This window comes from Vicia villosa, linkage group LG3 (genome assembly GCF_029867415.1).
Source record: "Vicia villosa cultivar HV-30 ecotype Madison, WI linkage group LG3, Vvil1.0, whole genome shotgun sequence".
Classification (NCBI taxonomy): Eukaryota; Viridiplantae; Streptophyta; class Magnoliopsida; order Fabales; family Fabaceae; genus Vicia; species Vicia villosa.
In genome coordinates this window covers 26,582,831-26,610,822 of record NC_081182.1, presented here as the reverse complement: position 1 = coordinate 26,610,822, position 27,992 = coordinate 26,582,831, and the positions used below count along the sequence as shown (strand labels likewise).

Sequence of the window (27,992 nt, the reverse complement as noted above, 5' to 3'; positions counted from 1 at the left end):
AAAATTTTACATTTTTATACTTGAATGGTGCAGAGCCCACGGGCATTCCCCGCCACACCCTCGTTTTTTTGGAAGGCAATTCAAGGTATTATGCCCACACCCTCAATTATGTCCATCCTGCCCCGCCTCTTTTTTTGTGGGGTTTTGTGGGGTGGGCATGCCCATTTTTCACCCTTACCTAAAATGGGTGTGCTTTTTATATTCATAGTGGAAAGGTTATAAAAGCTTGTCATTCGTTAAACATGAGATGCGGGGAGCCGTTGGATGTATATAGTATTTGGATCATCTCCACTTATCTGTAAGATAGTTCTCATGCATTGAGAAGGTTCTAGAAGGATCGCAACCCTTTTGGAATGGTCGGTCGTGATTCATTATGGTATGCCCGAAACAACTTCCCTTAAAGCCCTTGTTCCTATGTGGCAAGGCAAGGGTTTGTCATATTAATCTCGGTTGCTGATCATTATTTTAGCTATCCTGGAAGAACAAGGAAAAGCATTATGGTTTCTTCAGAATTCACGCCTTTAATCCCTCATGCTGAAAATGTCTTTTCAGGGGTATACTCATTATGACCCTTGAGAAATGGAAACTTGAATATTGCATGTAAGGGTACATAACTTCATAGTTTAACTTGAATATTGCAAGTACTAAAATAAGAATCATTTCTTAATGGGAAACTGGTTGTATGCTTACAAAGGGACAACACCTCTTAATAAGAGTTGTATCAAAATAAATAGCATATGAGTTTCGTCAAAGATTTGGGTTATACCCGAGTGTTACTCCTTGGTGAAACTGCTTGAAAATTCTTGACACGTCTCATTGATACCCGCTTACTGATGGATACCCGCACCCGGAAAAAAAAGGAAGATTATTTTTGGTAATTCTCAAAAGCTTTTGGCCTTTATATTTTCAGTTTGCTTAATTATGGCGTATTTATTTTGGTGATGACTATGTGTAGATTCAATGAAGGAAGAGGAAATGCCCTAGATTTTACGGAGGATAATATGGCCAGGAAGAACTGCATTGGGCTCTTCCACCGCTCCAAAGGCCTTTGGTAGTTTAACTGCTCCAAATGCCTCTCAGCAACCACAACGTGCATCAGGTCCTTCGGCCCTCATGTCGTTGATGGGACCAAGCTCATGCCCTTCTAAGGTAAGTCAGGTTCCCCCATTAGAGAAGGATTTTCTTATTTATCCAATTTTCTCGGGTGTTCGATAAAGAAAGAACTAGAGAATTCGACATGCTACACTTAGTGTGCCTCTACTGCTTTGGCTATAGGTGGAGGTGGTTGCTAGAACGTTCTTTGGTCTAACCAGCAAAGAAAGGAATTGCGTCGGCAGGAGGAAAATGTTTGTAACTTGATGCTCAAAAAGGATACCTACTTGCAAGAAATACAAACACCTTCCACTTACGTCCCCATAATCTCCTTGGTTTTCTTGCCGATCAGGTGACTCGACTGGCGAGGGAAGTAGAAAGAAAAGAGAAGTCACTAGGTTCTGTCTTGGATACTCTATTGTCTACTCAGGAATCTCTTTTAGTAACTCAAATATAGTTAGAATATTTACACCTTAAGAATGCTTTGTTGACCCAGCGTCAACCCGATTGTTCTATTACTAGCCTTGGGGCCATCTAGGAGTCTTTAGAGAATGCCTTACAATAAGTGGAGTATTTTCATAGTCCTCTGCGTATTTTGAGGGAGTAGGTTCGGCATCATATACTCAAAGATGGGATTTTTATTTGCTGGGGTAGCCTTACTCCTTTTTATATTGTTACATATTGTATGTAAAATATATAATTTTTACTTTTACCTGTTCGAGGTATGTTTGTGTGATTCCAAAAGCGGAGCTCCGGATCCCGTGCGAAATTATGAGGTCTTCCCTCAAAGTTTATTGGACATCTCTAAAGCCATTTTCGGTCAAAGGTGGGTTTCCCTTCCCCCGCCTATGTGAAAACCATATCTGAATTCGACATTTGGCCAACCCACTGCGACCTCTGGAGCGGATAGCTTCCAGAAAAGGTAGACCATTATTGTTGTTTTAGTGTGTGCTTTATTTTGTAAGGAATTTATTGTTGTATTCGCACGCGTGTGGCAATTGCGACGATCCTCTAGACTTTCTTTGTGTGCTTTAAGCTTTGGGGAATTGATTTTTATAGTCGCACATGCAACGCATTTGCGATAACATCCCTAAGTTTTTGTGTTAGGGCCTCGATACCTTCAATCATACTTAAGATTCACCGTTACCTTACACAATCACAAAAAGTGAATATTTCAAAACTTAAAATATTTCATTAATTCTTGAAAATCAGTTCTGCATTGAGAAAGGTGATTATACAAATATATCGTTTAACGCGAATAATAAGGAAAAACATAACCAGGCGGGTTGGCCACCGCTTATTCCTCTTATTTTATTTCTAGCTAGCTCAACCACTTTTGGGGGGATGAATGTTCATGCTTCTGAGATGGCCACTCATGGATGTGGTGGTGATGTCCATTTCTTTGCCTTCTCCTTGGTTTCATTGGAGTGCTTGATATATTCTCTTCGCTCTTTCAAGGTCGATATTGATTATGGTCGACTCTCCTTGAAGATTATGGTATTTGAGCTTGAGATGAATCGACAAGGTTGCAATGCCTAAGGTGACTGCAAAGGTTCTTCCAAGAATACAAATTGTAAAGGCTCATGCAGTGAACCAAAAGGAAATGTGAGTTGACGTACCAGACGTCATTCCCTTATCCAATAGATATCCTTAATTAGACGTACCACGTGGATAGGTTGTCATACCACTGAATGCTTGCAGGTTTAAACCTTCGTACGACCATACGCATCCTATTTCAAGATCCATATTCTTAAATTGTTTTAAATTGTTTTTCATTTTTAAAATTTATGAAAATAACCTTTATGTTATACATTAAATTGTTATATTGCATATATTTTTGTAGATACGATTTTATAAAATAAATTATTATATTGCATATCATTTTTTTAGATTCGATTTTATCAAAACATTCATTTCGTTAAGTTACTTTATGTTCAAAATATTTCAGCTTCTTAAATGTTTTAAATTAATTGTTTTCAAGTTAGATCCGTCGGATCGGCCCGTTTGCCACCCGTTTAAATTTGTAATTTTTTTATAAGGGTGTGGTTGTTTCAAGTTTAACAATTAACTTTCCAAAAGTAATTTTAAAAAAATATTATACCCATGTTTATTAAGAGTTTGAAGAAAATTTACTATTAGACATAAAAATTCTAAGGAATAAAATAATTTCCAATAACTTCTATAATTCTAATGGTTTTATTTTCATGTAAGAAGGTGAGAATATTCGTTCTCATGAAATTTCATACAATTTTTTTTATTAAAAAATATAACTACTAGTTTTTCTAAAATTATCAAATAATATGTCAAATACTTTTTTTTAAATATACCCTAAAACCAAAATTTCTTATTTATATTGTCGGATAATTTAATTTTAGGAAAATCTCTTTCAAATTTTTGAACCAACACACCCTAAATTCAAAATGAAAAATAAAATAGAGAAACTAAAATCTACAAAAAATTTGGTAAAACGGAATTAAAAAAGGTGGGTTTTATTTTATGTTTACTTTAATCATTGAAGTTCCAAAATTTTATTCCATACGCCCGACAATTATCCACCACCTTTATAATTTATTTGAGAAAATATTTTACCACACTCCTTGGTTCTCTCACTCATCATGCGAGTTGTCTAAAATGTCATCCTGCTTCCGTTTCTTGAAGCACCTTTTTTTTTTTAACGTTGTTTTGTTCCGCAAATGTATATATGGAAGCTTATGTAGATGCATATACGGAAGCATTTGATGTTATATTCGCGTCAGACTCTTCCTCTCTCCCATTCTTCAGTTTTCATATTTCCAAACTCTCCAAACCTCAAATATCAAACTTCACAAAACTTGTTTTCTTCCTCTCGAGTTCGACCGATAACGTCAACTACCAGCACATTCCAACAACTGCCAAACTCAATTTAATCGGGTAAGTTTTTGACGTTTCGAGTTATTTTAAATTTTTTATAATAGAGTTTGAATTTGATTTTTAGGTGTAGAAATGATTGGATAGTTTTAGAAATATAGTTTAGAGACAATGTAGGTGGTGTTTGATGTGTAAAACGGACGATCAAGCCACCAAAATGGGGGTTTTTAACCCTCTGCAACAGTGACCATACGCCATTGTTGTGTTTTGGAGGTTTCAGAACCTTCCGTAGATTCATCTACGGAAGAATGGAACGTTGGGTCATTCCGTAGATGCACCTATAGAAGAAACTCAGGTTTTTGAAACTTAAGGTACTTCCGCAAATGCATATACGGAAGAACAAATTTTTTTCTTTCTTTTCTTGTTATAACTACATAGTATCTAATTTGATGTTATTTGTATCACAATGTAGACACTATAGCCGACCATCCAGACCGCATTATACATTGGAGGACTACACAACATGCATCTGTGCGGCATGAACGGATGTGTGTTGTATCACAAGTGACTGATGGAGCTGCCATTTCAGCTGATGTACTTGCTACACCCGTTCCAGTCGGGCCTTCTCCATCTGTTCTAGTCGAGGGGCCATCTCCATCCATTCCAGCTGAGAGGCCTTCTTCATCTACTACTTCATCACAGAGGCATTGGGATGATGCTAAAGGTTCCTCATAGATGGCCTCCGCCCGCAGACATCGACGGGGCAGTTCTTCTACTTTTGTGCATGTGGCAGTGACGTCCGAGGCAGGATCTTCGGTGCCACCTCCTGAGTTGCACGAGGATGATCCGGTGTCGGAGCCTGTCTGGTACCCAGGGGGTCCTATAGATGCATCTCTGTTGGCAGTAGAGGTGGGCCAATAAGGCCCTGTGTAATATGGGCTCGAGAATTATTACCCGAGCCCGGTCCTAGATGGGCTTCGGGATACCTGGCCCTAAATGGGCTTTTTATTTAAAAATATTATAATAAAAACTCCATAATATTTCTTATAAATTAAATTAAAAATTTTATTATTTTAAACATAATATTTTTTAAGTACTATATTATCTCTTATAAATACTATAATGTATTTCTAAATGCAATATATGTCTAAATTGTATAAAATAATACTTGAATAGTTAACATAAGAAAAAAACTAATATAATACGATGAAATAATGTTGATTATATTAATGTATAATATTTAAAAGAGAAAGATTGAATATAATAGAGATAAAATTTAGTGAGGTGAGAAAAATGAATGTGCTACTCGGAGTAAGACAATATAAATATTAATATATATTTTTAAAATTTTCTAATTATGCGGGCCTGATGGGCTACCCACGGCCCATATGGGCTAGCCCTAATGGGTAGCGGGCTTTTCAGAGATGGGCTAAAAAGGCCCTGAAAAATATGAGCTCTAATTTTTAGGCCCAAGCCCTATGATTTTTCGGGCCTGGAGGGCCAACCCATATAGGCTAGCCCATTTTGACAGCTCTAGTTGACAAGATATGCAGATCATTCATCCAGGCATATTTGGAAGAGGGAGGTAAATTTTCTTTGGTTATTACTTATTAATTTTTTTTAATCAGTTTATGACTTTGCTTGAAGGTAACAGTGTTTTTTTTTGAAAATTTCAGGAGAGGGATCCCCAAAGGTTATACAACCACAGTCGGAAGATTCTTGCTCTCGCGCAGCCTGACGAGTTGTGGTTCCAGGATGTACTCGCAGCTTCTGGGCTGAAGAACCTATGTCAGGTCGGCTTCTAGACAATCAATAATGGGATGTTGATGGTATTTGCAGAGAGGGACATCCATAGACTTCGTCCTTTCATCTTCCTCGCGATGAGATTATCATTACTCTTGACGGCATTGCATGCCTCCTGCACCTACCTATCAGGGGTACTCTCCTTGGTCACGTTAGGCTGGTGAAGGAGGAAGCGATGGAGATGCTTATTGAGGAGCTAGGGTTGATCCTGCTGACGCGCTTGAGGAGGTGGAGAGGACCCGCTGGATGCACGTGAGGTTTCACTCTTTATAGCGAATATATGATGCGGAGCTTCTTGTGACACATGAGGCTGCTGGCGACGAGGCAGAGACGAATATACACAGAGAGCAGATGTTGAGATGTTACTTGCTATATTTGATAGACACTCAACTCTTTGTAGACACGAGATCGACGTACACAAAGGTCGTTTACCTGACGTACTTATCAGATATCGCACGTGTCCATGAGTACAACTGGGAGCGGCTACAGTGGCGTACACCTATCACATACTCGGAGAGGGATGCTTGTAGAAGGCAAGAACTGTGGTTGGTAGTTGTACCCTCTTAGTGGTAACAATCTTATATCCTTCTACATTTTCTCTAAGTTTATTATATATTTGTGATAGTATGTTTGATCACCGTGTTTTTTTCAGGGTTGAATACTACATCACTTCCTTGACATTATTGGATGGGGAGAGGTGTCGAGTTACACTGAGACCATGCCGCATGCCAGAGCCTTCGCCGCCCTCAGAGGGAACCAGGTGTCGGGTCCTTACAGGCGCTGTCTTGACCACATGGCTCCTGAGGGCGTTTGATATGAGTGTTATGCTGATCACCGAGAGACGGTTCCGTTTGATGATATCGCACTATATTTTGGATGGTTGGCTGTCAATTCGACCATCATTGTTTGTTATCTTCCGAATCGCGTCATGTGGCAATTCGGCTACTAGCAGATGATACCTTGCCACCCTTATGACTCCGCTCATATCACCACAACCCGTCGGCAGCTAGATGAGGTCTTTGCAAACTAGGAGCACCACACGGTTCCTGCCGAGGCTCGGGCGACCACATCAGAAAGGGACTGGAGCTGCTTCCACGGGTACATCACCTAGTACTACAGAGTGTCACACCCATACATGATTCCCACCGAGCCTGGAACACCGTCCAGACCAGCCCACGAGGTGATTTTGCGGACTCATCAGGCTCAGCTGGACCACACTCAGGATGTTCTTCCTCGGTGTCGTCAGATAGCTGACATGGGGCGGGCAGCCATTGCAGATGGTTTCATCCCTAAGGGGTCTGATGTTAAACGTGTAGTGGATGGTATGATTAGGCTGGCAGAGGAGGCATTTATGTACCATCGATAACGTGCCAAGACAGATGGGGCACTTGACGGTAGAGGCAGAGTAGCCAGCAGACGGCGTGGTGGATGCAGAGGCGGAGGCGAGGCCAGAGGCAGAGCAGAGGCGCAAGATGATGTCCGACACACAAAGTAGTGATGCCTGTGATAATTAGAAAAAAAAAGTGAATTTATGCAATAGTAAAAAAAATGTAAATTAAAATAAAAAAATTGATTTTTTTTCCTTGTCGTATGAAATTTGTTTGAGTGATCTTTCCACTTTAAAAATGATATTTGAATATTTTCTATTCCATTTTAGTAATGGTTTTTAAACCGTTGTCTATTATGTGATGTAAAATACAAGAAAAAAATATTGAAAAATCCGTTGTACAAAAATTTGGTAAAAAGTTATAATACTGAAAAATTTAGAGAAAAAGGGATATGCACTAATAAAGTATTTTTATACCGTTAACCAATCACAATTATATATTTAATTAAAACATAATTTTAATTTAAAAAAACTAATATGACATGGCAAGTGTAAGGATTTTGATTGGATGTATATATAAAATTAGTTTATATTGTTAATACACTACTTTTAAACTCAAAAATTTATTACAATATATCATGTGAATAAAATTTGATAAAATATTATTATATTTAAAAATTATTGCAAGCTATCAAGTGAAAAAAATTTAATAAAAAATTATAATATTGGAAAACTTATTATAAGTTACTTGATGTAGAAAAATTAGTACCGGAATTCTTTAAATAACATTCTCCGATACAATGAAGGGGTACAATAATTTTTTATTTTGAAAATATAATAATAAATAAAAAATATATGATTGAAAAATTTTAAAAAATATAAAAATAGGAGAATAATTGTTGGGTATCAGAAAGTTTTCTTGAAAATATTTTTTCCAGAAATTTAAGAAGTGTTGTTAAACGTCTTGAATCAAAAAAAAAAATGTTAATGTAAGAATCAACCTATTTTCTTATAAATCAATCTATAAAAATTTTGAAAAACCTCCACTAAATAATTTCATTATTAATCAGACTTTTGGATTACTCGTTTAATCTTATAGGGTACGACTCACACGTCTGAAAGTCTAAAAATATTTTTGTAGTGTTTGGAGATGATCTCTAAACACACCTACAATTACATCAACAAAAGTGTTACAAATAAGACACTTTTATTTTTGCTAAAAAAAAAGTCTGAAGATGTATTTCCTAATTCAGAAAATATGTCTCTTCTGTATAAATTCTTGGACACACGAGATATCCTATTTTTGCCTATTACTCCTTATTTTTCATGCTCACCTTACTCTCAATTTCGCAAGAGGCTACTCACCCTATTACTCCTTATTTTTCATGCTCACCTCACTCTCAATTTCGCAAGAGGCTACTCACAATTGATTTGATTTGAAGTGCCATGTAGTTTGGTGGACAACTTAGTTACATTTGATTTGAAGTGCCATGTAGTATGGTGGAGAACTTATTTGAAGTGTCATGTAGTATGGTGGAGAACTTAGTTGAATTGTGTGCCTTAGCTTTTGTGAGTTGATTTGAAGTGCCATGGCTTTTGTGGGGAATTTAGTTGAATTGTGTGGCTTAGCTGTTATGAGTTTAGAGACCTACACTTGTGGTCTAGTCTTAGACAAAGATAAAGCATTGCAAAGTATTGCTACAAATTTTTGAGGGTGGAATTTATAGGGAAAGGGATGCATTTCAAGATAATTTTTGGGCAAAATAGAGGTGCCTCCGTTAAAATGCACCATTAAATTTAAATTATATAAGCAATTTTGATGGAAAGATGTGGTGTGGAAGGGGTAACCCCTTTTGTAATGATAAATGACTTTCAAACTAACATTTTTAACCCAATTTTGAAGAAAATAAAACAAAAACTAACATTTTAAACCCAATTTTGAAAAGAAAAAAAATAATTACATTTTAAACCGTATCAAAGGGTGCTTCCAAAAACTTTAAAACATAAAAAAAATTATTAAAAATATTTCCTGAATAATCAATTCTGAAAATAGTCAAAACTAAGAATTTGAAGATCTAAATTTCTCTATATTTTAAGTTTAAGGCCCATATTTCCAATGACTAAATTTCAAATAACATTTTGCATTGTCCGTACATAGTTTAAGCACTTCATAATAAATCAACATGGTTGGTGTAATAGTATAAGTGGTAAATCAGAAGAACCTCAAGTCCTTTAACGTGGTTGGTGTAGTATAAGTGGTAGATTAGAAGAACCTTGAATCCTTCAATTGTTTGGTCCATGGTTTAATTTATGAGGATGCAGATGCAATCGAGCACCAAATTCAGTTCTTCAACTGAATATGAACATGTAAAGATAACAATGATTAGGAACATAGAGGTGAGAAAGTAATTCAGGTTGGTATAGAGATATAAACAAGGATATTTTCAATAAGATATAATTAAATCAGGGTTCAAGCTCTCCGTTTTGATTTGTATGCTCGCTAGGGATTCATAGTATTGATTCTAATTGCTTTAAACCAGGGTCCAAGCTCTCTGTTTCAACATCTTCCCGATCCTCCAAGTATGAATTAGCTATAACCTTTCCCTTACTTAGCACATCCGATGGTACTGTTTGCAAGAGGCTGAAACAGAAAGCTTATTAAGAATAGCATCTTTCTTTGCCGCGTGTGTGTAAATTGGTAGTATGACACAAGGGAAAATGTTAATTAGTCGGTTGCAAGATCGTTAGATTAAGAGACGTTTCTCTCTCGCTTAATTTAACGGCTTGCAGTTGACTGCACCATAAAGGCAGCTAAGGAGATGAAAATCACCTGTCTAGAGCGATAAGGGCAGATTTGACGTTTGTCTTCATTGACTTGACTGAGGCGCCAGGATCATTTCTCGATGCACGCAGAAGCAAGGAGTCGAGTTCCTCAATTGACCTTCAGACACCAAATTCTTCAATTGGGGTTTAAGTTTATACATAATCATGAAATTTATTACTATAGCTTAGTTGCTAACGGTGATAATTATTTCAAGCATATTAGTTTCATAATGATTTTTGCAGGAAATTGATTATGTTACCTCAAACATTCATCGACATTGTTGAAAGCAGCTTTACCATTGCCACTGTCTGAAGCATATTGCGCAACCTATAAAAAGATTGTGGAGCTTTAATTAACTTTCACAGATACTAATATATCATAAAGTAGGGAGGGTGAAGAACTAAGATGCTGAAGGAAGCCTTTACTTACTGCTCGAATATTTATACGAAGAGATGCTGCAGGCCCAGAACGAAGTAGAGACCGGCAGAGGGCAAACTGGGGTTCATTGCCCTCTAATGTTTTATCTGTAGTAATAGAAAGAAAAGTATAAGTAGAATTTATATGAAGATAATCAAGAGATTACATGCATACAATTATATAAGAATGAGGCCAAATTTAAATATCAAAAAATGCATACAACTCTAATGTTTTATCTGTAGTAATAAAAAGAAAAGTATAAGTAGAATCTATATGAAGATAATCAAGAGATTAGATGCATACAATTATACAAGAATGAGGCCAAATTTAAATTTCAAAAAAAATATCTATAGTAATAGAAAGAAAAGTATAAGTAGAATTTATATGAAGATAATCAAGAGATTACATGCATACAATTATATAAGAATGAGGCCAAATTTAAATATCAAAAAATGCATACAACTCTAATGTTTTATCTGTAGTAATAAAAAGAAAAGTATAAGTAGAATCTATATGAAGATAATCAAGAGATTAGATGCATACAATTATACAAGAATGAGGCCAAATTTAAATTTCAAAAAAAATATCTATAGTAATAGAAAGAAAAGTATAAGTAGAATTTATATGAAGATAATCAAGAGATTACATGCATACAATTATATAAGAATGAGGCCAAATTTAAATATCAAAAAATGCATACAACTCTAATGTTTTATTTGTAGTAATAGAAAGAAAAGTATAAGTAGAATCTATATGAAGATAATCAAGAGATTAGATGCATACAATTATATAAGAATGAGGCCAAATTTAAATTTCAAAAAATAAAAAAAAAATAAAAAATAAATGACAGCTGTGGGATTTGAACCCACGCCCTTTCGGACCAGAGCCTAAATCTGGCGCCTTAGACCGCTCGGCCAAACTGTCTTGTTGACATTTAACCACAGAGTTATGATGAGATTGTGTGCATTATGCCAAATTTACCAATCCAAGAAGAAAAACAGGTCTCGTTAAATTCATGTTCATAGATTTTGTTTTTCATAGTTATCTTAGCATATCAAAAAGAGAGAAGAATCGGAAAGCTTGACAAAATTATACCAACTAAGAAATAAATAACACCAAAGTCCAGAGATTTACCCAAATCCTCGATCTGGAACTGTGTGAGTATTACAGCGGGTACATAAGTCTCCAGAGGCTCTAGCTTTTTTCTGAGCATTCAAGAAAAAAATTACAATCAGAATCATCATTCTGTAGGAACTAAACATTGATTTCAAGTATAATGTCAATAATATAAGACCCACTACAAATTACAAAAAAGCAAATCTAACACTAGGATATAGCTACTTTAATTTAATAAATTTATGAATGCTTAATTGTATATTTGATACGACGCAAACACATTACGACATGGATGCGAGGATACAAGAATAGCAAAAATACCAAAATGTCACATAACAGCATTAGATTTAAAATAAGTGATGAATGAGTTTAGTTGCATATGCTTCTATCCAATTGCCTATTGCTTACTATATAATACTAATTATATCATTTTCAACTCTCCGTTTTCATCATCTAAAAAAGAATAGATTAAAATCGTTCACCGAGGGACAACTTTTCCAATTCAAGAAGTCCATAACCACCATTATCATCAAATAGATCATGTGCATCTCCACTAATATCCTACAATCAAGCATGTCTCTATTCTTTCATATCCTTCCTCAAAGAATGAAATAAAGGAGTATGTACTCCAATTCTGTTCAAAACATGATGAAGCTCCACAAAAAGCTTAAGAAAACCCTCAAAGTAACAACTCATTGTTTTCTACTTAATTAACCTAAACCTCGGGTGTATACATCACTAACTTCAAGCCAGCATCACAAAAAAATTATAAATGATCCGTTTGAATTGACTTATTTGAACTTATCAGCTAGCATAAATCCTTGCAAAACTGTTTGGAAGAGCTTATAGAAACAACATATGACATATTGATAAGTTGTTTTCAGTCATTTTCATAAGCTCTCTAGAATAGTTTAGGAATAATAGCCTATAGATTATATGAAAACAATTTTTTGTTATTGAAATAGATTATGCATAAGCACTTATATAATAAGCGCTTTGTTTAATCAAAGAGAGAAAGCTATGAATGTGAATGAGAATTACCTCTTAACATATTTGTCCATAAAATTTCCTTCAGCATTAGCACCTGCAACACAGAAAACAAAACCAATTCAAAGTGCAGAAGAAGAGGATGGAACAGCAAAAAATGAAACAGAGAGAATGCATACGGTTAGGAGTGAGAAGGAAGGGGGAGAGAAGTAGAGAGATGGACACCATTCGCCGGCCTTCCCTCCATGATGGCGGTGAAAGTTCACACTTCACACGGTTAGCCTTCCGAGTAGAACAGTGCAAGGGTTTGGTGTTGCTAACATGCGCTGGGGTGACGAGTGACGCCATATCAACAACACAACATAATAATCGGAAGAAGGAATTATCCGTTTAGCGTTTGTTCTCCTTCACAAAAACACTCCTCTATTTACTCTCCTCTGTATTATTGCAAATATACCCTTTGTTTATTTACTTATTTATTTATTGGTACAATTAAGATGAAAATATGTTGGATCAATCTTATTTATTTATTGATACAATTAAGATGAAAATATGCACGCTGTATCAATCTTATTTTTCAAGACTGTTAGAAAATTTCTCATCCCTTTTTATTTCTCATAAGCCACTAAAGTTTAACTATTTTTTCTCTATAAAATTATAATATTCTCTCTAGATCACATAATTCACATAAAATTTGTTCTAATTTACTAACCGGATTCACCAAGAATATAATAATACACACTCGCAAGATCATAATTAAGGGTGGCAAAATGGGTCGTGATCTGTCAGGCCAGCCCGCACACCTGTCAAAAAATGGGTTGGATTGAGATTTTGGGTCAACTATTTACCAAAATCCGTCCTGCAAAAACTCGTCGTCCGGCGAAGCTTGTCGTCCGCCAAAGTTCGCCTCGTCTATTCGTTCAACCTGTCCCTTCTTAAGCCCGACTTTTTTTTAGTTAATTCTAATTTTTGATGTTTGTATTTTATACATTTAATTGTGAATATATAAAATAGGGTTAAACACCATTTTTCCTCCTATCATTTGAGATGAATCCCAAAAATAACGATGTAAAAAAAAAAACACAAAAATATGAAGATTCTTTGGGTGTGTTTGTTTCGGTGCTAAAATAAAGATTTCTGGAAATCCAAGGTTGAAATTAATTGTTCTTTTGTTTGATAGGTGGGAATAAAAAAATAAGCCTTGGAATAAATAGTTCCCCGGAAACCCACTTTACCCACGTTCTCACCATTTCTATTCCCACAAGACCAGGATGGGAATATTGTATTCCTGGGAACAAAATACCCACGTTCGCAACAAAAGTCATAAATATCCTCTATCTTACCCGCGCTTTCTTCCCTCTAAAATTGTCCACCTTCCCTCTAAAATTTTCCACCTTCTTTATAATCAGATAACCCATATTCATTTTAACTATTTTCTCATCTTTCTCCAAACAATGGTATTGATATGTGACTTTTCTTGAAGCTTTTATTCATTTATTTTTTAATTTCACTCTAATCCACTTCTTTTATGTCTTTTGCAGATTTTGATTTTAATTTAGAGAATCACAATTTCAACCATCTCTCAAAATTTGCTTGAATTCTATTTTGAAAGGTATAATATTAAGCTTATTTGAGTTTTTATGTTGTTGTTTACGCATTTTTTTGTCATTTATGTTCTGTCGAATACCGTCGCCGCATATCAAAATACTACTCAGTGTAGAACATTGTTATCGTATATCTGACGTTGGTGTGAATCGAACACTAATGCGTGTAGAATTTCATTGTGTATCAAATATTTATGTTGTTTATTAAACTCAATTGCATGTTGAAAAACACCGGCATGTATTAAACATTGCTGTATATCGAATACTGTTGCGTTTAGAACAATGTTGTGTGTCGAACATTGTCGTAGTGTATTTAACTCTATTACGTGTTGAACAATGTCGGTACATAGAACACTGTTGTTTGTCAAACATTATTGCTGGGTATTAAAATTTGTTTCTTGTAAAATCCTGCCGCGTTTTGAACAACACCGACATGTATTAAACATTGTTGCATATCAAACTCTGTTGCATGTAAAGCATTGTATCGAACATTGTCGTTGTGAATTGAACGTTGTTGCTTGTAAAACCATGTCGCGTGTTGAACAATGCCGACATGTATTAAACGTTGGTGCATATCGAACTATGCCGCATGTAAGACAATGTTATGTGTCGAGCATTATCGCACTGTATTAAGCTTTGTTGCGTGTCGCGTGTTGAATAGCGCCGACATGAGTCAGATGCTTATGCGTAGAACACCACATATATGTATTTATACAAATATCACAATCATTATGTCAATGTTTTCTCATGTAATATAATGTTTCTTCCATGGTTCTGTATTCATAATAAATTAATAATTAAGTTTTTACAACCTTTATTATGAACAACACTGTAATGTTATATTATTAGTATTGAACACAATTATATAATATTACTGTAAAGTTAAGTTAGAAATGTTGCGAATACTAGGAGAATGCCTAATAGATTGCTTATGTTTTCTTCATAATGAACAAAAAAAGTTTATATATCAACACAATTTGTCTTTCAATGGTTTTTTATGTAGTACAATGTTATCCATTTTTATGTTTCTTCGTGTATTTAAGTCTTTTTCATGGTTTGGTATTTGATTATAATTAACTTATTACAATTATTATTAATTAACTTATATTTATTTACAAATTAATATAGTACAATGTTAACATACATCAAATTAAATAAATAATTTAAATTTTGGTCATGGCTCATTTGATGGAAGTTCTTGGGAGGAAGAAAAGAATTACAACAATATTGATCATGCATTTGGAGATGTTGAATTTATTTACTTTGATGACAATGATGTTATGTTATATTATTTTTCTCTAAGTACACCTTTAATGGATCTTGTCACTTAAAATGATGACGTGCCATTGGCATGTTGACATTTTTAATTCAAGTGATGCATATGGAGCATTTTTTAAAAAGAATTTTTAAATTAATTTTTTTTTAAACTAATTTTTAAAAAAAATCAATTTTTTTTATTTTCACGTGGTATTTATTTTCTTTTTTATTTATTTTAATTTTATTACATTATTAAATTTCAAAATACCTAATAATTCTAAAAAAATGGCCTCAACTGAGGCTTAAACCTGAGACCAACCACTCCTCTGAATTAAGACAATTTACTTGTCATTTTTTCACACAGTTTGTATACATTTTATATATATATATATATATATATATATATATATATATATATATATATATATATATATATATATATATATATATATATATATATATATATATATATATATATATATATATATCAAACTATAAAATTATTGTTTGTAATTCTATTTTATAGTAAAAATTAATTTCTAGTTATTTATTCAAAACTATATAATATATTAAAAATTAATTTCAGTTTATTACGATATATTAAAATTTAATTTCAACTTATTATAATATATTAAAATTTAATTTCAATTTATTATAATATATTAAAAATTAATTTCAGTTTATAACAATATATTTAAAATTAATTTAATTTTACTATAATAATATGTCAACAATTAATTTCAGTTTTTAAACTAAATATATTAATCTGCAATATTATAAACAATTAATATATTACACTAACAAATAAATAACACTAACAATTAAATAACATTAACTAACATATGTTAGTTAATTAATTTATTAAATATTATATTAATAATTACATTAACTAATATCAAAAGTTAAAAAAAAAATACTCATTCAAACATATATATATATGGTTGAATAATACTCGTGTAAAATCAATTTGAGAAATAAATAGTGTCTATGTAATATATACATTTTGATGCAAACTATTAAATATGAAAAACAAATAGCCTAGTGGACGGAAACCTTTTTGGCATTTTGGTGGTGTCTGGTTCAAGACCAACTCTTAGACTTTTTGTAGAATTATTAGATATTTTGAAATTTAACAATTTAATAATAAAATTACTAATATTAAAATAAATAAAAAATAAAATAAATACCACGTGAAAATTTAAAAAAAAAAGTAAACTTTTTTTAAAAAATTAAAATTTTTAACTAAAATTGAAAAAAAATTAAATAAATTTTTTTAAAAAAATATATATTAAAAAATGCCACATATACATAACTTGAATTTAAAATGCCAACATGTCAATTACACATCATCATTTTAAGTGACAAGATCCACTAAAGGTTCAAAACGGGAAAATCTCCGGGATGAAATCTGTGTTTTTAAAATAAAAGACTTGTAGTTTTAGCCTCCTATTTGCATTATTTTGAACTTTTGAATCCCTATTAAAAAATTCAGTATTTTAGTCCCCAAACAAATATTTCTTTGGCAATTTTTTGGTCTCTCCCCATATTTGTGTATATGGCACATAGAAATGCTAACATGGATCGGTCAATACGTTGTCACGTCATTAAATGAGTCAATTCATTATTTTTAATTTCAAAATGAATTTATGAAATTCTTTAAATTAGTTTTGTTATTAATTAAATTAAAAAAAAAAAAGTTTTGTAATACCTTTAAGCAATAAAAATGTTAGACCAACTTAATCCCCAATATTCAATTCATGATTTCGTGGATTAAGATTTGCCCTAACTTTCTCAAACCCAGAAACGTGTTTTCTTCATCCACCCTTCATTCCACCCTTTTAGAAGTTCAAGACGCAAGGAACAATGAGCAACATTCCACCCATTCCATTATCATTGATAAACAAAGATGTCCAATTTTGTGTGAGGTATGTCATGATTCCCTTTCACCTCGTTGTTTTTCATCTTGTTCTCTGGTTATTTTAAATAATACTCTGATTGTAAACTTTGTTATTCAGACCATCTTAGAGTCATTGCATTAAGTTGAGAATTCATCATAGAGGAAAGTTAGTAGAGCACCTTGTTAAATGATACGTTAATGGATTAGTGTCTGAAATGGATTGGGAGTGGGATACAGACTACATGTCATATATGCAATTGGAAAATTTGATAATAAATGAGGGATATAGGAATATCAAGTGTATATGATATTGGAACCCAAAGTATAGCTTTAGTCGTGGCCTGAGACCCATAAACTGTGATGGTGATGTTCTTAAGTTAGTTGAAGATGTAAAAGGATTTGACTTGGTGGATGTTTATGTGGAGCACTCAGTAGAAGTGGTAGATGAGTCCGAAATAGTACATGATTATGATGAGGATGATGGTCCAAACTATGTTGATGATGAGGTTGATACTGATGTTGAAGTTACAAGTGATCATGATATGGATGATGTTGAAGTTGGTTGCGAATCTGTTGAGGCTGATGATGAAGTTGGGAGTGAACATGATGAGGGTGATGTTGAAGTTGGTAATGAACATGTTGAGGCTAATGTTTAAGTTGGAATGGAAAACAACAAGAATTCAAGTGATTATGATGATGATGACTATATTGGAAGTGATTGTAAGTTAGGTAGTTTTAGTGATGGTGATTATGAGTTCAGTGAGCATGCTACTAATGTTGAAAAATTTGAACATAATGTGGATTTGGATTGGACAACTGCCATGCAATATGATGAGGATGTTGATAGGGCTAGACATTCTGATGAGGATGATGATTCTGATGTGTTGTATACACCTAATGAGAGTGGTAGTGATGAGGAACATGAGAAATTTCCTTCTTATAAAAGTGGTGAGTCATTAAAGTTTGAGTTAGGTATGGTGTTTAGCAACAAACAAATGGAGAGGGATGCCTTAAAACAATATGTTGTGGGAGAAGAACAAAAAATGTTATCATTAAGAAAAATGATGCAAAGAGAATGGTGATTAAATGCATGGAAGGATGCAATTTTCACATGAGAGTTAGTAAAAGGGTAGGGAATCAATATTGGCAAGTAGTTGGTTTATTTAATGAACGCAACAGTTCTAGAACTACATGTAACATGCAAGAAAAGGCTACATGGTTGGCTAAGAAGTTTGGTCACATTCTAAGACACAACATTGACATGAAGCCAGCAGGATTGATTGCTCATTATCTTGAAAGACGAGGAGTGATTTTGTCACATGATCATACTTATAGAGCTAAAAGAAAGGTTGTGGATCTATTACAAGGTGCTGGTATGGACTAATTTAACCATTTGAGGAGCTATGCCCAAGATTTATTGAAATCCAACCCTAATAGTAATGTTATGACCAGATGTGTTGACTCAAATGAAGGCCTTATGTTTGAGAGAATTTATGTATGTTTAGAGGCTTGCAAGCATGATTTTGCTAAATACTGTAGGCCATTAATAGGGTTGGATGCTTGTTTTTTGAAAGGTGACTTTGGTGGACAATTGATGGAAGTTGTGGGGAGAGATGGAAATAACAAGGTTTTTCCTATTGCATATGCTATTATGGAGGTTGAGACAAAAGATTCTTGGGATTGGTTCATCGAACTTCTATTAGAAGACTTGAAAGTTATAAACCAAAGGGCTTGTATTTTTATCTCAAACCAACAAAAGGTAACTTGTAATTATTTATCTAATGATCAAGTTATAGTTATTAATGTAATGACATTGTAATGGTATTATTTGTATGTCATGGATTAGCACTAGCAATTAAAAGTGTGAGTGCTCATATTAAGCAACGCCTTTGTGTGAAGCATCTATATGGGAATTGGAAGAGGAAAAATCATGGGCTTTAATTTAAAGAGGTTATGTGGAGTGCAACACGAGCAACAATTGTACCAGCATGGGAGATGGCAATGTTAAAGATGAAGAACATGAAAGAATTTGCATGGAAGGAAATGGAGGATATCCTTGCATCTTACTGGAGTCGGTCTCACTTCAAAACATATTCTAAATGTGACCTTCAGATAAACAACATGTGTAAGGCTTTCAATAGGGAAATTCTAGAATATATGGATAAGCCAATAATCACTTTGTTAGAAGGGATTAAACATTACCTTACTAAGAGGATAGATAAGCAGAAGGAAGTAATGAATAATTACAATTGTGATATATACCCTAGAATACGATTGGTTCTTGAAGAGAACAAGAAGAATGCATCACATTGGACTCCTACATGGCATGGTGATGATGACATGGCCATATATGGTGTGACTAATGGAATTTACACATATGTTGTTAATCTAAAATAAGAGACTTGTGCATGTAGGAAATAGGATTAAACTTGAATCCTTTGCAGTTATTCTATCACATGCATATGGCAAAATAAGAGAAAATCTGAAGACTATGTATCTCAATATTACAGGTATATGTTTAAGCGATTGTGTGTATGAATATGTTTAAGTGATTTTGTGTCTGAATATGTTTTTTATATTGTAGGAAGAATACTTTCAAGAACATTTACTCACACATTATTTACCCTACTAATGGTCCACAATCACGGCCTTTGCATGAGCATTGTACTATGAATCCACCAGTTATGAGAAGGGTCATAGGTCGTCCCAATAAAATGAGAAACAAGGCTAATGATGAACCAAGAAATTAGCACGTCCTTCGTGGAAAACTTGCAACAGTCACTTGCCATAAGTGTGGAGCAATGGGATACAATAACAAAAGTTGTAAGGGTAAGAGGGCTGTTGGTAGAGCCATCCAAAATGTGGAAATAACAAGAAGACTACAAAGGATGGACAAAATAAGAATACAAAGGGTAGACAATAGAAGAAAACAAAGATAAGTGTGGTTGAGATTAAAATCTCATCACAAGCACCTCTACTTACACAGCCATCTCAGCAGTAGTATTTTGATTTAAAGTACCTTTTATGTTGTGTATTGTTCAAGTGCTCTAAGTACATGTTGGTTAATTTGTTATTTTGTACCTTTTGGATCAAGTACTATAGGTACCTTTTGGTTAAGTTATAATTTTGTACCTTTGGATAAAGTACTATAAGTACCTCTAGATTAAGTTATTAAACATATGTAATGAACAAGTATAATGTCTATGATTAAGTACCTTTTGCCAGTTTGCAAAGTTTGAGATATTGAAAATTGGTATGTTGTGACCTGTAATATTAAAATATTGAAAGTTTGCAAAGCTTGATTTAACTGTACATTGAAATAATGGTATGTGTATGATGTGACCTATAATGTTGTAATGCTATGAAAAGCTTGGTTTGTGTATGTTGCAATTTAACAATGACCTATAATGTTGTGTATGATGTGACCTATAAATTGTCATGACCTATAATGTTGTGAAAAGCTTGGTCTGTGTATGATTTAATGTCGTGGTCTATAATATAACAATGTTGTAATGATGTGTATGTTATGATGTTGTGGTCTTATAATATAACAATGATGTAATTATGTGTATGTTGTGATGTGGTGGTCTATATTTAGACAACAACAGGAAAAGCATTGGCACAATTTAATAACAGATTTTCAGGAATAACATAACATTGAACAACATTTCAAATTACAATATTTCACATTACAACAAATTTTCTGGAAACATTACCCCTAGTTACATTGAACAACATTTCAAATTACACATCCTACTTCGTTACACATCCTGAACAATATTTGACATATTCACTTCACATCCTACTTCATTACACATCCTAAAACTAGTCCTACTACCAACACAATAATAATGGCAATCGAAAACTTCAAATACTTGATCTTCATATTCAAATTCTTGATCTTCATCTTTAATTCATCTTCTTGGATCTTCCCTTGTTGATTTTAACCTTTGCATTATTCAATATCTGATTCAGTGTTGAAATCGTGTCTTTTGATATTAGGCCCATCTCTTCATCATACCAAACAAAATGGTTGCATCGTTTGTACCCCTGAATCTACATAGGATACGAATTCTTAATGATAGCAAGAATGGGAAAAGTTTAGACTCAAACGTAACTGATACAGAAACTTACCTTGTACATCCCACACCCGTAAAAATGGCGTTTTGAGTTAGCATCAGTTTATGATGTCATCAACGGTGCATCAAGACCACATCTACATTCACCATTGACGAAGGGAGATTTTGTTCGACTGCTTGCTTCGGAACACCAAGACATGGTTGATTGGCAAAGTAAGATACAATTTTGTTATTCGGATGAAACAATTTTGTTATAAGGAAGAGGTAATCTTGAATGTGCATACAACAAATGAATAAGATGAAAAGAAATTTGGGGTCATCTAAAATTAGGGTTCATCATAATATTATGTTATGCGGTTAATGAAGAGAAATTGATAACAAAACCAATTTAAAGAATTTCATAAATTCATTTTGAAATTAAAAATAATTAACTGACTCATTTAATGAACGGACGACGTGTTAACTTATCCATGTCATCATTTCTATGTGCCACATACAAAAATATGGGAAGGGACCAAAAAATTGCCAGAAAAGTGTATATTTTGGGATTAAAAGGGGATTCAAAAATTCAAAATAATACAAATAGGGGGTTAAAATTGCATTTAAGCTTTTTTTTAAACTTATATTGTAAGGATTAACAGGTTACCTTCAAGGAATTTGGGGATAATGCATACCTTTGTTTGCCACCACAAAAGTGTTAACATTATCATTTAATGTCTCATACACATCGACAATTTGACTCGTCTGAGTGGCTAATGTTTGATAAGTTGCAATTACATTTATATGATTGAGTTAACTATTATGTCCATATAATGGATGATCATATTCATTATTTAATAATTATTGTCATTGATTTGTTGTCTCATAGATTTTAGAGTAGTTATTTAATGTGACAAATGTCCATAGAATTATGTAAGAATTTATTACTTTTGTTTCTATGTGATTCAAACATTCCTTATTGACTCATGTATGAACATAATATTAGTATAAGTTATGGTGGCAGAACAAAACCTTGTTGTAAACTGTAAAGAGGCCCATTAACATTTAGCATTTAAACATGAGTGGTTCCTATACATATTTGGGTGATAACAAGAATTGAAGTTAGATTGATACTACTGATTTCATGTTGCATATACATATTATTGAGAAACAAGTGTGAGTTGTGTTAGTCCTACATTTTTTAGAAATATGGAAGTTGAACACTTTATAAGTAAAACGACCAATACATTAATGGGTCGTCTTGAGGGAAGCATCAACGTTGGGTAAAAGATTCCCAAAGTTCAAAAACTCACCCAAGGGGTGTATGGGCCGTCTCACTTCCTCCATTTTTTCAAGCAATGTGGTACTTGCACGACTCACACTTGTTTCTCAACAATCTAACCCTCAAGTGTGAGTCCATCCACTATGATCCCTCTTAAGTGGAAGCTCGTTCATCCACATACACTTGTCCATTTGTTTGCGAACTACAATGGGACATGTCCCCTAACCACCATCTTGTCAAAAAGACTTTTGATACAAGGAGTCGGTCCCTTACTTGAACCATCGGTTTTGATGCCACTGTTGGGTCATAAAGAGTTTGGTTAAAGGTTGTGGGATCTAATTGAAAATAAAATTATTAGAAGGCGTGATGTGATATTTCTTGAAGACCAAACTATTAAATATTTTAATAAAACAAATAAGTCAAAATCTAATGGTAGAAGTTATACTGATGTTGTGCCTAAACCTCCCAGTGGAATTCTGTTGATGATGTAGATATACAGGTAGACGATGATAATGTAACCAATGACCAAGAACCTTATCATGATGAGCAAGTTGAAGAGGCTACGATGAACAAATATATGTAACCAATGACCAAGAACCTTATTTAGTTCTTGTTGTGACACTTACTAATTTAGATCTGAATGGGAAATTGGTTGTCAGCGGTTAAACATTGCATGCTTAATGGAAAATTTAGAATAAATGAGTGTGGTATAATTGTTACTCTTAATCAGTTTGAAGATCTAGTTATCGAGTCAGATGGGAGAAGCATGTTGGGCCATCATAGGGAGCGTCTACATTGAGTCAAGAGTAATGCACAAGTGAAAGAGACACCACATGCAATGTACTATAATTTGATGTCCATTTTTGTTTAAAATATTGGCGTTTTGGAGTAAAATAACGCTGATTTAAAATATAACAGAAGATTTCGTAGGTTCATATACGAAACACTCTATTTTAAACACGTTTCGTAGATACATCTACAGAAGATTTACTGAACTGAAATATTTTGAATTTTCCCAACGTTCACTGTGTTTTTTAACGCTTTCGTAGATGTACCTACGTAAAAAATCAAATTTTTTAAATAGAAATGCACTTTCAAATATGTGTCTACGAAATCAGATAACATAATTAAAATTTCGCCATGTGGTTAAGAGATTCAACGAAAAATACTTGCATGAGCACAAACATAACAAGTGGCTATACAAACAACCAATCACAATTTTTTATTAATTAAAAAATAAAAAATATTTTGTTCTCTCTCCTACTCAATCACAACCACCCCATGAATCCAATTTAAAAAGAAATTAAATTTTAAATAAATTAAAAAAATTCTCTTTTCTTATTGGTTGTTCCTAACACTCATGATTTATGTTTGTATCCATGCAAGTTTTTCTCCGATTCAACATATTCTCTTAATTAAGAAAATCACGTGCCACTAAAAACAGTTTTAGGAAAAGAGGAAAAAGAAACTCTTAAAAACCTTCAAATGATAATTTGCCCATTCCTCTTTTTGAATTACAATAATAAACCTAACCACGCCGACAGATAATGAACTAGTTTAATTATAAAATTACTAACAAGAAATGAGTATAGTTTCCTAATTGAAACGTACTTTCTTCCTTATAATAATCTCATAATAATTAAACTTCCAGAAACTTTAAGAACCTACCTTGAGCTACCAAAGACCCACTCGTTTGGTGGATTTTCAACACAGAAACAGACATAATAACAACACACAGATCTATCTTCATTTTCTGTTTCCTCTGAAACAGTAACAATGCCTAAAACTTTCACTGTCTGCTTTCTTTTCTTCATCTTTTTCTTCTTTCTTGCTGCTTCTACGGGCTCTACTGCTGCTGTTACTCAAAGTAAGTCTTGAACAAGTTCTTTTTTCTTTTTTATCTACTGGTTTTGATTCCAGATTTGGAATCTTGCTGTTACTCAGTTTGATCTGTTATAGAATCGCTTTTTATAAATACCTTTGCTGTTAATCTTTGTGATCTGTATCAATGTTTGCTCCTTTGAGATGAAATGAGTTTTACAATGCCGGCATTTCACAGTAAATCTGCCAGCTGTGACTAGATCTTAATTGCTAGGGGAAAAATAGTTTCATTTTTCAATATTGTTGAATCTTGGTTGGTATGGAAGTTTCTTATAATTCAGTTGTAAGTAAGTTTCAACTACATTATTATCTTTTGCTAATTAGTTAACTGTAGGAATCAGAATGAGTTATAATCACTAAAAACTCTTTCCGAGGTTCTGGGTTCCAATCTGGATGATGGTGTTCAACCTAACAATATTGATTTTTGTTAGTTGAGATAGGATTTGCGGACTCGTCGTAGTTATATTTTGTACTTGCTAAATGTACAATGTGTGACAACGCCTAGTTGTATAGGGGCTGTCAGAGAGTTTTAGGATTGTTGTGGTATCAAAGCAAACTCACTCAGGGACGGTGAGGAGCTATGTTTATTGGTGTCTTATGAGTGAATTGAATGTCCTTCCTCAACCTTAGAGTTGAGGTATTTATAAGAGCCTCTTGGGTTTGGGTCTTAAAACCCAAGAAAGCACTAACAACTCCTTTATCTCTCATGAGCTTGGGAATTTATAGTTATTTCTCCTATTACACTAGAGAACATGACCTGTACTCTTCTTACTAAGCAATTTCTAAGTAAGGACGTGTCATTCCCTGTGTCTTCATCAATGTGCAAGTATTTCAATTAGCGGGCGACCATTATAGATAAGGGGCACACGTTCCAATAAGTGGGAGATTAGGACACTTGCTGGAGCGACATATTGCATCGCATGTCCTTCGAAAACTCTTATGCCGCCTCTTGCGGGCCTTTTGTGAATATACCAGTACATTTTTCTTTACATACTATATATGATTAAATTTCCTTTATTGCATTAACTAGTATATACTCACTGTCACTGTGTGTTTTCTAAATTCTCACTGGGTGACATTATGAAAACAACTATGCAGCCAATGTTACTGCTAACCCTGCAGACAAGTTAGTAGCTGAGATTAACAAAAACAGAACTGCTCACAAGGATTCATCTCTATATGACAATCCCGGGCTTGCATGTCTCGCTCTACAATACATTAAGGCATACCAGGGTGATTGTGGCGCTGTTGGTGGATCTGATGCCAAGAAGCCTCCGGAGTCTCAATTTGTTGAAATCTTTGCTCCAACCTGTGGTGTTAAGGCGTCATCCCTTGCTCCTATAACCGGTCGTTTCTTGGGGTGCCAGACTAAGTATGTTCATGCACCGGAGGCGTTTTCAGAAATCTTGATAAGAAACCAGAAAAGCTTAGACCTGCTATACAGTAAGAACCACACTCAGGTGGGTGCTGCTGTTACTGGTACTGATGGAGGGTCTCCTTATTTCTGGTGTGTGTTGTTTGGCAATGGCAAACCTAATAGCACCTTTGCTTTTGAGGGTGGTGTGGCTAAAGCAACAAAACCAGGTTGCTATAGCGGAGCTAATGATGAATGCAGCGGTGCTCATGATTGGTCGCCGGTCAATTTGATGTGGCTGTTTGTTGCCTCAGTTTCAATTGCAATGGGTTTTGCTTTTCCTTTATGATCATGAATTGTATGGATTTCCACTTGATTTATGTGACTTTATTCTTTTTTTCTTCTTTCCATTGGTTTTGATTTTGTTATTTATTGAGATACTCTTGCCAATTGTCTTTCTATCTTTAAAGTTTACCTATGAAATGTGTGATATTGGCTCTTGTAAATTTCTTGTCTAGCAATTCAAGTTTTGCATTAATTGTTTTAAGATTGGAGTTGAAGATGCATTGATTTGGACAGTCTGCAATGTACCCTAGCCCTGATAACGGGTGAAGTTGTTGAATAAGCTTTTTTGAGAAATCATAATATAATCATACTTTAAAATCATATCACACTTGAAAAGATTACTACTAGACAACAAAAATCATATCACACTTGAAAAGATTACTACTAGACAACAAAAAATAATCATATGTGAATGGTAAAAACAAAAAAAACAAAATGGTAAAATCAACATTTGTCTTAATATTCTATCATCCAAATTATTAATTTAGAGATCTTTTTTTAATAATTTTCTTAAAACTTTTTTAGGTCTTCCTTCATTTCTCTCCATTTGATCTAGTGTGTGTTTGGAAATAATATTTCCACGGTGAAAAAACGTGCGTTTGATAGAAGCTTGAACTACTAGCTTCTTAATTTCTACGGTGAGAATATATTGCACCGTGATTTTGTTGAGTTGCAACGTGAATCCAAACATACCTCTAGTCTTTTTATTACATAATCTATAAGTCTTTTTCTATATGTTCAAAACACTTAAATCTATTTTATACAACTTTTTCCACTATAGGTGTTATTTCAACATTTTCTATAATATTGTCATCTTTAATCTTATTATGTTGTGTTAATCTTAACTCTCCAACATTGTGTTCCATATAATATCGCAGGTCTTTACCGTAGGTCGATAAAAGAAAATTTTCAGCTTGAACAGTACTTAGTGTCACATAAAATCTCTTAAGTACTCCTTCATTTCAGCCGCCAAAATTGAACTCCTTGGTTTACATCCCTTCTATTTCTCCAATATTTTATATTACGAACCCAAGATATTTAAACCGCATGACTTGTGCGATGATATGACCTCCAATTTTCACCTTTAGATAATAAACGCTTCTCCTTTTACTTAACTTACATTTCATATACTTCATCTTACTTCCGCTTAGAAAGTCATGTATTTTTAAATCTCGTCTCCAAGTCTTGAACCTCTTATTTAAATTCTTTTTTTACTCTTCAAATAGACAATATCATCTATAAAAAACATGCATTTCAGTGCTAGCTCTTGGATATGTTTTGTGAGTATATTCAAAATTAAAGTAAAAATATAAGAGCTTATGGTTGAATCTTGATGCAACTTATTGTAGTGGAGAGAAATCATTTGTCCCCACCCTATGTCCGCACATTAGTCGACACCTTATTATATATATCTCGGAGAAGGTGTATGATAGTGTCTAGAAAAGTTTTGTGAAATTTTTTAGAAAAGAATGTACAGATGAGAAGTTGACTAAAACATCATCCCGTTGTACCTAAAAATGTCAAACATTGATTTGACTATATCACTCATCTCTCTTATGTATTACTATTTAATTTGTTCCAAACGAGCATGAACTAATAACTTATGTTTTAGTTTTAACAATTGTAGAATGACTAGGAACTGTTGTTCTTTTTGTAGTTTTAACAATTGTAGAATGACTAGGAATTGTTGTTCTTTTTGCTAGTGATTTTAGCATACTTTTTATCACTAAGTTGAGTTTTCTATTTTATTTAACAGTCACATTAGTACTTTAGCTAAATTCTATCAAAATTTGATAAGATGTTTACTTCTCTCGCCATTGAGATTACAAAATGGCTATCAATTTCTTCACAAAATATGGCACAAAAGAGATTCTTACACACTTATAAAATATCTCACAACA

The 27,992-nt window shown here is 33.6% G+C and overlaps 3 protein-coding genes and 1 non-coding gene across 5 annotated transcripts; 2 read left to right on the top strand and 2 right to left on the bottom strand.

Annotated features, from left to right (window-relative positions):
- Nucleotides 1–9,179: 9,179 nt before the first annotated feature.
- LOC131660752 (uncharacterized) lies at nucleotides 9,180–12,851 on the bottom strand. 2 transcript variants are annotated; one of them, XM_058930062.1, is made up of 7 exons: nucleotides 12,593–12,851; nucleotides 12,468–12,510; nucleotides 11,445–11,515; nucleotides 10,323–10,417; nucleotides 10,153–10,220; nucleotides 9,900–10,010; nucleotides 9,180–9,422 (listed from the first exon to the last, which is right to left on the bottom strand). In XM_058930062.1, the coding sequence occupies exons 1-7, from the start codon at nucleotides 12,759–12,761 to the stop codon at nucleotides 9,419–9,421; spliced, it is 561 nt and encodes a 186-aa protein (XP_058786045.1). In that variant the 5' UTR covers nucleotides 12,762–12,851; the 3' UTR covers nucleotides 9,180–9,418. The 2 variants fall into 2 exon arrangements, with proteins under 2 accessions (XP_058786045.1, XP_058786044.1); XM_058930061.1 differs by having other exon boundaries at nucleotides 9,180–9,710; nucleotides 12,593–12,845.
- On the bottom strand, nucleotides 11,155–11,234 carry TRNAL-UAG (transfer RNA leucine (anticodon UAG)). Its single transcript has one exon. It is a non-coding gene; the product is annotated as a tRNA-Leu (tRNA).
- Nucleotides 12,852–17,833: 4,982 nt separating the features above from the next.
- LOC131657753 (uncharacterized) lies at nucleotides 17,834–19,112 on the top strand. The gene is made up of 4 exons (XM_058927117.1): nucleotides 17,834–18,249; nucleotides 18,351–18,544; nucleotides 18,644–18,904; nucleotides 19,018–19,112. The coding sequence occupies exons 1-4, from the start codon at nucleotides 17,834–17,836 to the stop codon at nucleotides 19,110–19,112; spliced, it is 966 nt and encodes a 321-aa protein (XP_058783100.1).
- A 4,981-nt stretch (nucleotides 19,113–24,093) lies between these two features.
- Nucleotides 24,094–26,252, top strand: LOC131655233 (uncharacterized). Its single transcript, XM_058925125.1, has 2 exons — nucleotides 24,094–24,378; nucleotides 25,491–26,252. Exons 1-2 carry the CDS (start codon nucleotides 24,288–24,290, stop codon nucleotides 26,093–26,095), a joined length of 696 nt encoding a protein of 231 aa, XP_058781108.1. The 5' UTR covers nucleotides 24,094–24,287; the 3' UTR covers nucleotides 26,096–26,252.
- The last annotated feature ends 1,740 nt before the right edge of the window (nucleotides 26,253–27,992 follow it).